Here is a 12,178-nt window from a genome sequence, read left to right on the forward strand (position 1 = left end):
AATTATTATTATTATGTAACTCATGTTCGGATCAGACTTTAAGGGGAGACTCTGCTTCTGATCTTGTGGTTATAATTTTGTTCTTGGACAAAATGTGCCGAAGGGTTTTGCAGCCTCAGACCCTTATTGTGAAAGCCAGACACCAAAGCGGATGTGATAGGCCGTGTCTTTTATTGTGAAGGCAGAGCCTCCAGTGTGTGTACGGCGGCTCGGAGGGTCACTCCGCGCCGCTCCGCCGCTCCTGCTGACGATGGGAGACGTTCTCTGTGAAGAGCTCGAGGATTTAGTTCATTTCTCAGTGCACGACCTGCCGACACGAGGCTATGTCGTCATGGAGGAGATCCGACGTCAGGGGAAACTCTGTGATGTCACGCTCAAGGTAAAGGTGACGACGCTCGAGGCTGAAGTTAGCCTGCTAGCCTGCTAACAGCCTGTCCGTAGGAAGCTAGCTGAGGCAGCCGAGCTAACAGTGTGGATTCTACGACACAAGCTAACAGCGGATTATTAAGAGAAGCTAACAGCCAGTTCAGACGAGCCCGTGACGTCACAGGCTGTTAGCATTGACAGGGTCATTAAAGCTAACACGGCTAACCTTTGACCTGCCGCACACCGGAAACACCTGAGAGCAGCGTAGCAAGGCAGCAGGTTGTTGGTTGGCTGTCCTGTTGCCATGGTGATCACCGAGGTGACGGCTGCAGGTGTTTCCGGTGTTTTAAAGGACAGGTGTGTGTGTGTGTGTGTGTGTGTGTGTGTGTGAGTGAGACACAAACTCTTGTGATAAACTGAAGCTTGATGGTGATTGGCTGCTGGTTGAACACAGTGAGCCTCCATCACACCGCCATGTTTGTTGACAGTGTGTGATGTCACAGCGTTCAGGAAGTAAACAGGATGTTTACTTTTAAACTAAACTTTGAAGAATATCAATATTCAGTGTGATTGATCCCACGGTGAACACGTGACGACACTGAAGCCACAATCTGTTTTATGTCCTTTAAAAGATGAAGGTGACTGTGTGTGTGTGTGTGTGTGTGTGTGTGTGTGTGTGTGTGTGTGCGCGCGTGTGTGTGTGTGTGTGTGCGCACGCTGTGAGGTAATGATCCTCCTGACGAGGCGGGGCTATGATGTCACTGCAGCGCTCAGTGAGAGAGCTCACCTGGTGCAGGTGTATCAGTACTGCAGGTACACAGACTGGTAACACACATCTGATTTATATCTGCAGTAGAAGTCACCTGTGAAGGAAGGTCAATAAATGTCATTACTCGAGTACTCTACTTAATTACTTTCCATTTCCCTTCCTTTATATTCCACTCCACTGCATTTATTTGATAACATTAGTTAGGAGTTACTTTGCAGATTGAGATGGTTCAGTGTTGATTGGCTGTTATTACCTGTGAGGTGTAACCAATCAGAAGGTGTTGTGGGTGGGACTTTGATGAGAGCACAGAGTGGTGACGACAGACAGAAGAACGAGTCAAAGTACTGCGTTTTTAAATAAATTAGTTTTATCTGCAGTCAGACACAAAAACCAGGGATACTGATAATCAGCCAGGTCAATGATCGTCTGTTTCAAATATTCAGAATCAATATTTATCAATACATTGTATTGATATTTTTCGATTAATGTGACGCAATATCAGTGGGAGTCTGGTGTGATGCTCTACATATGTTTCTAAACAGTCTCTGTGAAATAGCAGTGATCTCGTCCTTCGATCACACCGTCAACACGCGATTCATATCAGTCTGATCAGTTATCAGCTGATAATCAAATTACAGCTCATCGGACAAAGCCAAAGTGTTTTCATTGACTTAACAAGCAGAGCATCTACTGTACACACTCAGAGACAGTAGGTGGTGGAAGGAAATCCACCAAGAAACACTGAGAAGAAGGAGGAGGAGCTGTGGACACACTCAGACAACACGACTGTAACTTTAACATGTTTCAGTGAGGAGAGGACCGTCTACGAGTTTTAACAGAACAAATGTGTTCAGAGCTGAGGAGTAATAAATCTAATAAATAGTGAGATGTTGTGAAATGGAAATGTTTAATAACAAATATCCTCTTTGTGTCACATATACCTTCCTCTCAGTACATTTCTTTGAGATAATAAGATGTCATGTTGAGGCCAGAGTGAAATCTGTAGCCAAATTATTTTCATTAATGATCAATATTTAATCAATTTGCGCCTGAACACAACTCGACATCTTGATCTCAGAATTCTGCTCAAGTATTTGTTCTCAAGTGTTCATAAGGATCAAACATCAATGTAAATGTGTCAAGTTAAATGTCCTCAGACTCACAGGAAGTGATCGCTGAGTGATGTCAGCAACCAGAAGTGTGGACTGATGTGTCTGATTGTTAGGAGACAGCAGGCGGTCCTCGAAGTGTGTTTCATGTGGAGTTAAAGGACACGTGGTTTCCAACAACACAGCAGCTGCCGTCATAATTATGTTTTATCAGCCAGTCATTATGTGTGGGGTCAGGGTTAGCCTTCACTGTCAGGCCTCATTAATGCACCTGTGATCAGTGACGTCACATCGAGCTACTGCAGCACGCTAATCCTCTGAGTGACCCTCCGTTACACCTGCTGAATCAGCAGCTAATAAAGCCAGCACCGTACAGGTGAGCTGCCACTGTGCAGGTGAGTCCGGTCTGTAGAGACCATGTACAGGTTAACAGGTCTCTTGTCCTCTCTGCAGGTTGGAGATCATAAGTTCAGCGCTCACCGGATCGTTCTGGCGGCCTCCATCCCGTATTTTCATGCCATGTTTACCAACGACATGGTGGAGTGTAAACAGGATGAGATCCTGATGCAGGGCATGGACCCCAGGTAACCAAAGACCAGGACAGGTACCCACCTGCCAGTCTAACCAGTCTGACTCCAGTCTCACCAGTGTGACTCCGGTCTAACCAGTCTGACTCCAGTCTAACCAGTGTGACTCCGGTCTAATCAGTCTGACTCCAGTCTAACCAGTGTGACTCCAGTCTAATCAGTCTGACTCCAGTCTAACCAGTGTGACTCCGGTCTAACCAGTGTGACTCCGGTCTAATCAGTCTGACTCCAGTCTAACCAGTGTGACTCCGGTCTAACCAGTGTGACTCCAGTCTAATCAGTCTGACTCCGGTCTAACCAGTGTGACTCCAGTCTAATCAGTCTGACTCCGGTCTAACCAGTGTGACTCCAGTCTAACCGGTGTGACTCCGGTCTAATCAGTCTGACTCCGGTCTAACCAGTGTGACTCCGGTCTCACCAGTGTGACTCCGGTCTCACCAGTGTGACTCCGGTCTCACCAGTGTGACTCCAGTCTCACCAGTGTGACTCCAGTCTAATCAGTCTGACTCCAGTCTAACCAGTGTGACTCCGGTCTAATCAGTCTGACTCCGGTCTAACCAGTGTGACTCCGGTCTAACCAGTGTGACTCCGGTCTAACCAGTGTGACTCAAGTCTAACCAGTGTGACTCCGGTCTAACCAGTGTGACTCAAGTCTCACCAGTGTGACTCCGGTCTAACCAGTGTGACTCCAGTCTCACCAGTGTGACTCCAGTCTCACCAGTGTGACTCCAGTCTCACCAGTGTGACTCAAGTCTCACCAGTGTGACTCCGGTCTCACCAGTGTGACTCCGGTCTAACCAGTGTGACTCAAGTCTCACCAGTGTGACTCCGGTCTAACCAGTGTGACTCAAGTCTCACCAGTGTGACTCAAGTCTCACCAGTGTGACTCCGGTCTAACCAGTGTGACTCCGGTCTAACCAGTGTGACTCAGGTCTCACCAGTGTGACTCCGGTCTCACCAGTGTGACTCCAGTCTAACCAGTGTGACTCCGGTCTAACCAGTGTGACTCAAGTCTCACCAGTGTGACTCCGGTCTAACCAGTGTGACTCCGGTCTAACCAGTGTGACTCAAGTCTCACCAGTGTGACTCCGGTCTCACCAGTGTGACTCCAGTCTAACCAGTTGGACTCCAGTCTAACCAGTCCCTGTCTCCCTGCAGTGCTCTGGAGGCTCTGATAAACTTTGCGTACAGCGGCCATGTTGCCATTGACCAGCAGAACGTTCAGTCTCTTCTGATTGGCTCGAGCTTCCTGCAGCTGCAGAACGTGAAAGACGCCTGCTGCTCGTTCCTGCAGGAGAGGTGAGTAAGACGCCAACGCTCTGATCTGAACCCACACATGGAAAGTGGACCTGAGGTTGTAGCTATAACCAGACTCTGTTTATGAAAAAGATTGTTTTAAAGGTACAGGTGCGTATTCAGAAGTGTTTCAGGTAAAAGAACACCTGATGACAGAACAATCTCAACACAAGCTCCATTTAGCAGCTGTCCTTTCTTAGATACATCTTCACCCTCTGATCAATGGATCAATGAAATCAAATATTGAAATGTATTAATTAGTGACCTGTTTGTCCGTCTGCTGGTGTTCAGGTTACATCCGAAGAACTGTCTGGGTGTGCGTCAGTTTGCAGAGACCATGATGTGCACGACTCTGTACGACTCGGCCAACAGCTTCCTCCATCAGCACTTTGTGGAGGTTTCTGTGTCTGAGGAGTTCCTGGGTCTGAGGACAGAGGAGGTGCTGGAGCTGGTGGGCTGTGACGAACTCAACATTAAAGCAGAGGAGCAGGTGAGACACCTTACCTGAAACCACTAACAGATTAACCTGTTGAACGTGTTGTAACTGTGCAGGTGTTACAGGTTGTTGAACGTGTTGTAACTGTGCAGGTCTTTGAGGCGGTGCTGGCCTGGGTTCATCATGACCGGGTCCAGAGGGAGTCTCTGCTGCCGGAGTTGCTGTCAAAGATCAGACTTCCTCTGTGTCGACCTCAGTTTCTGTCAGACAGAGTCCAGCAGGACGAACTGGTACGCTGCTGCCATAAATGCAGGTAAAAAAAATCAAAAAGAGCTGTCTGTCTCTCTGTCTCTCTGACTCTCTGTCTCTCTGTCTCTCTGACTCTCTGTCTCTCTGTCTCTCTGACTCTCTGTCTCTCTGACTCTCTGTCTCTCTGTCTCTCTGACTCTCTGTCTCTCTGACTCTCTGTCTCTCTGACTCTCTGACTCTCTGTCTCTCTGACTCTCTGTCTCTCTGTCTCTCTGACTCTCTGTCTCTCTGTCTCTCTGACTCTCTGTCTCTCTGACTCTGTCTCTCTGACTCTCTGACTCTCTGTCTCTCTGTCTCTCTGACTCTCTGTCTCTCTGACTCTCTGACTCTCTGTCTCTCTGTCTCTCTGACTCTCTGTCTCTCTGACTCTCTGACTCTCTGTCTCTCTGACTCTCTGACTCTCTGTCTCTCTGACTCTCTGTCTCTCTGACTCTCTGACTCTCTGTCTCTCTGTCTCTCTGACTCTCTGCCTCTCTGACTCTCTGCCTCTCTGTCTCTCTGACTCTGTCTCTCTGACTCTGTCTCTCTGTCTCTCTGACTCTCTGTCTCTCTGTCTCTCTGACTCTCTGTCTCTCTGACTCTCTGACTCTCTGTCTCTCTGTCTCTCTGACTCTCTGTCTCTCTGTCTCTCTGACTCTCTGTCTCTCTGTCTCTCTGACTCTCTGTCTCTCTGACTCTCTGACTCTCTGTCTCTCTGTCTCTCTGACTCTCTGTCTCTCTGACTCTCTGACTCTCTGTCTCTCTGTCTCTCTGACTCTCTGTCTCTCTGACTCTCTGTCTCTCTGTCTCTCTGACTCTCTGTCTCTCTGTCTCTCTGACTCTCTCTCTCTGTCTCTCTGTCTCTCTGACTCTCTCTCTCTGTCTCTCTGACTCTCTGACCCCGTACACACGTAGCCGGGTATCTGCTAAAACGAATATATTTTTCTACGTTTGGACCTGTCATCCACATGAAAACGCATCATAAACGAATATTTAAAAAAACTCCGGGCAAAGTGAAGATTTGCGAATACTCCGTTTATGCATTTGCATGTAGACAGAGATAACCGGAGTTTTGCGTTTTCGAACGTCACAACATGCGCCAAAACAACAACAAATCTGCTCTGACATCAAACGTGCGACCTTTGTTTACTGCAGAAGCATGGCTCCGAGTGCCTTGAAAACTGTGGTGGTGTTAGTTATTGTGCAGGCGCTGTTTACCTCTTTGATTTTACAAGCCCAACTACTGCTCCAAGAGCACAGGCGACGGATAACATTGTCGGTGATTTGTGATTGAAAACGCAGATGTACGGTTATGTGTGGAAGGGGTTTTTTTCGAAAACGAGGTAGTGTGGATAAAATTTATTTTATAAACGGAGGGGGGGAAATATTCGGTTTTAAAAATACCCGGCTACGTGTGTACATAGCCTCTGTCTCTCTGACTCTCTGACTCTCTGTCTCTCTGACTCTCTGTCTCTCTGTCTCTCTGTCTCTCTGACTCTCTGACTCTCTGTCTCTCTGACTCTCTGACTCTCTGACTCTCTGTCTCTCTGACTCTCTGTCTCTCTGACTCTCTGACTCTCTGTCTCTCTGACTCTCTGTCTCTCTGTCTCTCTGTCTCTCTGACTCTCTGACTCTCTGTCTCTCTGTCTCTCTGACTCTCTGACTCTCTGTCTCTCTGACTCTCTGTCTCTCTGTCTCTCTGACTCTCTGTGACTCTCTGTCTCTCTGACTCTCTGTCTCTCTGACTCTCTGTCTCTCTGTCTCTCTGACTCTCTGTGACTCTCTGTCTCTCTGACTCTCTGTGACTCTCTGTCTCTCTGACTCTCTGTCTCTCTGTCTCTCTGACTCTGTCTCTCTGACTCTCTGTCTCTCTGTCTCTCTGACTCTCTGACTCTCTGTCTCTCTGTCTCTCTGACTCTCTGACTCTCTGTCTCTCTGACTCTCTGTCTCTCTGTCTCTCTGACTCTCTGTGACTCTCTGTCTCTCTGACTCTCTGTCTCTCTGACTCTCTGTCTCTCTGTCTCTCTGACTCTCTGTGACTCTCTGTCTCTCTGACTCTCTGTGACTCTCTGTCTCTCTGACTCTCTGTCTCTCTGTCTCTCTGACTCTGTCTCTCTGACTCTCTGTCTCTCTGTCTCTCTGACTCTCTGTGACTCTCTGTCTCTCTGACTCTGTCTCTCTGACTCTCTGACTCTCTGTCTCTCTGACTCTCTGTCTCTCTGTCTCTCTGACTCTCTGTCTCTCTGTCTCTCTGACTCTGCTGTATTTCTTGTTTCCTGTCAGGGATCTGGTGGATGAAGCCAAAGATTTCCACCTGATGCCAGAGCGTCGTCCTCACCTGCCGTCCTTTAAGACAAGACAGAGGTGCTGCACGTCCATCACAGGACTCATCTACGCTGTGGGAGGACTCAACAGCTCAGGTACGCTGCTCACCTGTCCTTCCAAATACCTGTCTGTCAGAACCCACTTTTATTGTGAAACCCTCATTTAGTCTTATTTTGAAAGTCTTACATTTGTGGTGGTAGAGGGACTCTTATTGTTTAAAAACTGTGCTGACTTTTAATTTGTAGAAGTTTGATGATGTCATGTCGCTGCTTGATATTTAATTTTTTCAGGTGACTCCTTAAACGTAGTCGAAGTGTTTGATCCAATCGGGAACTTCTGGGAGCGCTGTCAGCCAATGAGGACGGCTCGCAGCAGAGTGGGCGTGGCCGTAATTAACGGACTACTATACGCCATTGGTGGATATGACGGCCAATCGCGGCTCAGCACCGTAGAGGTTTACAACCCAGAGACAGACAGCTGGACACGTGTGTCAAGCATGAACAGCCAGCGCAGGTTAATAGACTGATCAATACTGTGATCAGTTCACTGATTGATACACTGATCGATACACTGACCCTGGGACAGTGGAGCAGTATTAACATGTGTTGTCGTCCTCAGCGCCATGGGAACAGTTGTGATTGACGGACACATCTACGTGTGCGGCGGCTACGATGGAAAATCATCTCTGAACTCAGTGGAGTGTTATTCTCCAGAGACCGACAGGTGAGTCCCACCTGCTGCAGGCATACACATACACACACAGACGCCTCACTGAGCGGGTTGGCACGTTGCTGTGATACGTCAGCGCGCCCGCCATATTGGATGTGGCAGATCTGCCCCGTGAACTAATACAAGTCAGTCGACAATGTGTTTTAAGTTAATGCCTCTCATTTACACATTAAACACGTACGAATATATCTGGGAAACAGAAACAACGTCTGTGACGTCCTCTGATGATTATAAACGTTAACTCCTCCTCATATGTTCAGTATACAGGTGGGCACCGAACCACCGGATGTATTTTTATAATGTTTTTATGAGTGTTTGCAGCTGCCAATGTATGTAACTCTGTGACTGTGATGATACATGACGGTTAATATTGAATCTGTGTCTATAATAACCAGATCCTGACATGTAAATGTGACGTCTGTGCAATAAAAAGCACTGACGTTTACTTCTAACTGATTTTGATGAATCGTTTTTATATCCAGTGATTTTAACTACTAATAATGACATCATTGGGACAAAAAAAATGAACAAAGTCCACAGATCAAAATAAGACACTGCAATTGGCTGGCTGGCTTTTACATAGAGCAGGTCACTGTAGAACATATATACATACTTATATCTATACAGCTGTATGTACAAGGAAGCACATTGAAGAACACGTATATATGTCTATGGCTGTAAACACTCATAAAAACATTGGGAAAATGCATACGTGGGTTTGGTGCCCACCTGTTTACTAAACATATAAGGAGGAGTTGAATGTATAATCATCAGAGGACGTTACAGACTTTGTTTCTGGTTCCTGTCTGTTTCCCAGATATATTTGTACGTGTGTGAATGTGTAAATGAGAGGCATTAACTTACACTCACTTTTTAGAAGGGCGCTTGTGTGTGTGTGTGTGTGTGTCTGTGTGTGAAATTGTTATTACTTCCTGCTGCAGGTGGACGGTGGTGACAGAGATGAGTGCGAGTCGCAGTGCCGCCGGTGTGACCGTGTTTGACGGACGCATCTTTGTTTCTGGCGGCCATGATGGTTTACAGATCTTCAACACGGTCAGTTTGACTGTCGAGCTCTCAGGTTGAATGTAACAACAAGCACATTCACACAGAGTATATACAGAGTATACTCTGTATATACATTAGAACAGATACTGCATATTCACTGTATGTATACAGAGAATATGCAGTATCTGTATACAGTATATATACTCTGTATACTGTATACAGAGTATATATACTGTATACACTGTGTATACAGTATATATACTCTGTGTACTGTATACAGAGTGTATACTCTGTGTATATTCACACAGAGTATACACTGTATATACATTAGAACAGATATATTCTCTGTGTATACACTCTGTATACACTCTGTATACACAGAGTACACTGACGGAGATCAAAACGTGTTTCAGGACGACACGTGTGAATGTAAATAATGTGTTGTACCTCCTCCTGTCCTGCAGGTGGAGTACTACAACCACCACACTAACCGTTGGCACCCTGCGGCAGCCATGATGAATAAGCGCTGTCGTCACGGGGCGGCGGCTCTGGGCAGTCACATGTATGTGGCAGGGGGGTACGACGGCTCGGGCTTCCTGAGCGGGGCTGAGGTGTTCAGCTCGGCATCGGGTCAGTGGAGCCTCCTGGTGGCCATGAACACACGGCGGAGCAGAGTGTCGCTGGTCGCTACGTCAGGACGCTTGTATGCCGTTGGTGGCTACGACGGCCAGTCCAACCTCAGCTCGGTGGAGATGTACAACCCCGACACCAACCGCTGGACCTTCAGGGCCCCCATGGCCTGCCACGAGGGGGGGGTCGGGGTGGGCTGTATCCCACTGCAGCCCGCCTAAACCCTCCAATCAGAGGCTGCGGATTGACACGTTACTTACAGCTGCAGGCGGGGAGGCGGTGCCCTCCGCTGGCGTTCACTGAGCTTCATCAGTACGACGGCCGGCTCAGACCTTCACACTCATGCCAGGGCTGTGAGATTGTGGGTAAAAACTGTAGGGCTAGCCTGTGCAGGCTAGCTGCTAGCATCGTGGACTGATTAATGTTAAATGTTGATTTTATATGTGATTCAAACGACCAACAGGAAGTCATTTCCTTTCCAAAACGAACAAACAAACAAAGCTGCTGATTAGAGACATGATGAGCGACTTCACTGGCCTGATTCATTGATCGGCTGTAATCAGAGAGTGTGATTGACGGACAGGAAGTGAAGAAAGACGTCTGTGTTTGAGACTGAGATAACATTTAAAGAGCTGCAGTCCACACAGAGAGACGTCTGTCAGCGCCCCCTGCAGGCGGCTGACGGGTCTGTTCAGTGTCACTGAGCTGCTGCTCTCACTTCATTTTATCAGCTCACCGTCAAAATGTTGTTGCTAATCTGATGCTAACGTGCAAACACCAACATATAGGTCTGATTGTGAACCAATGAGATGACAGAAACAATTAAATCCATCAGGAGAACAAATGAGCCTGTAAGAGCTCATCATTGTGCTGTGTGATGTCATACAGGTAGGTCCTGCTGCTCTCTGACACACCTGCTTTAACCTGCATCTGTTTACATTCAGCGTGTGCTGAACGAGTTGCCAGCTGCTCCTGTTTGCACTGTACCTATGGATGTAATAGATTACTTTGATACTGAAGAAAACTTAAAACATGAAGATTCTCAGGGGAGTTCTGCAGAGTCTTTTTCTCTGAGCCTCTTCACACATGTTGTTACCCTCCATCCTGAGTAATAAAAATGTCCATCACTGGGACAAACAGACTTAAGACAGAGAGAAGTTCATGTAGAACATTTGCTGAATTTACAGGACGGCCCAAATCATGAAGAATTATTCAGAGACAGTGTTTCACAAAGTTTAGAAAGTTTCCTCTAACTCTACAACTCTTAAAATCAGGTGATTTGTTAATGGACTTTGGTGATAATGTGGTTACTTGATCAATGGTTGGATTGTTGTGGCTTCTTCTTCTTCTCCTTCTTCTTCTACTCCTCCACTCAGGAAGTGGAAGTCACAGTGAAACAGATCTGTTGACAGTCAGACTCACTCTGCAGCGCCCCCCTGAGAAGACAGCTGAGCAGTTAGTGGAGGTGTGATGTTTCTGTCTGGACAGTAGTGAAGAGAAACATGTACAGTTTGTCCTGATGGAGGCGCTACAGCACAGTTCATATGTAAAGGGTTCATCCTGTGAGGAGCAGCTGTTGTGTTCAGTGTGAAACAATAAAGACTGATGATTAATTATGATTAATTATGTCATAATGTCTGAATAACGATCAGATATAAAACAGCTCAAGGTCCAGATGAGTTTATTAATCAAACATAAGTCGGTGCTTAAAACAGAAGTGAGACATTAACAATAATAACAACCATAATAACACCAACATAATAACAATATAAGAACATCATAATAACAACATCACAATAACATAACATAATAACAACAACATAATAACAATATAAGAACATCATAATAACAACATCACAATAACATAACATAATAACAACATAATAACAATATAAGAACATCATAATAACATCACAATAACATAACATAATAACAACAACATAATAACAACATAACATCATAATAACATCAACATAACATCATAATAACAACATAATAACATCATAATAACAACATAATAACATATTAACAACATAATAACAACATCATAATAACATAATAACAACAACAACATAATAACAACATCATAATAATAACAACATAACATCATAATAACAACATCATAATAACAACAACAACATAACAACAACATCATAATAACATCATATTAACATAATAACATCATAATAACAACATAATAATAACAACATCATAACAACAACATAATAACAACATCATAATAACAACGTAACAACAACATAATAATATAATAACGCCATCATAATAACAACATAATATAATAACACCAACATCATAATAACAACAACATAATAACAATAATATAATAACAGCAACATCATAATAACAACAACATAATAATAACATCATAACAACAACAACATAATAACATAATAACAACAACATAATAACATCATAATAACAACAACAACAACAACAACAACATAATAACATAATAACAATATAATAACACCAACATAATAACAACATAATAACAATATAATAACAACATCATAATGACAACATCATAATAACAACATAATAACAACAATATAATAACACCAACATCATAATAACAACAACATAACATCATAATAACACCAACATAATAACAATAATA

General features: G+C 45.0%; 1 protein-coding gene across 1 annotated transcript; it reads left to right on the forward strand.

The window, feature by feature from the left end:
- The first annotated feature begins 214 nt into the window (after positions 1 to 214).
- Positions 215 to 11,159, forward strand: klhl18 (kelch-like family member 18). The gene is made up of 10 exons (XM_084368895.1): positions 215 to 379; positions 2,698 to 2,828; positions 3,990 to 4,130; positions 4,419 to 4,617; positions 4,716 to 4,876; positions 7,135 to 7,271; positions 7,467 to 7,689; positions 7,795 to 7,899; positions 8,847 to 8,958; positions 9,375 to 11,159. The coding sequence occupies exons 1-10, from the start codon at positions 251 to 253 to the stop codon at positions 9,759 to 9,761; spliced, it is 1,725 nt and encodes a 574-aa protein (XP_084225021.1). The 5' UTR covers positions 215 to 250; the 3' UTR covers positions 9,762 to 11,159.
- Positions 11,160 to 12,178: the final 1,019 nt, after the last annotated feature.

Source organism: Pagrus pagrus (genome assembly GCF_965226575.1).
Source record: "Pagrus pagrus genome assembly, chromosome: 12".
Classification (NCBI taxonomy): Eukaryota; Metazoa; Chordata; class Actinopteri; order Spariformes; family Sparidae; genus Pagrus; species Pagrus pagrus.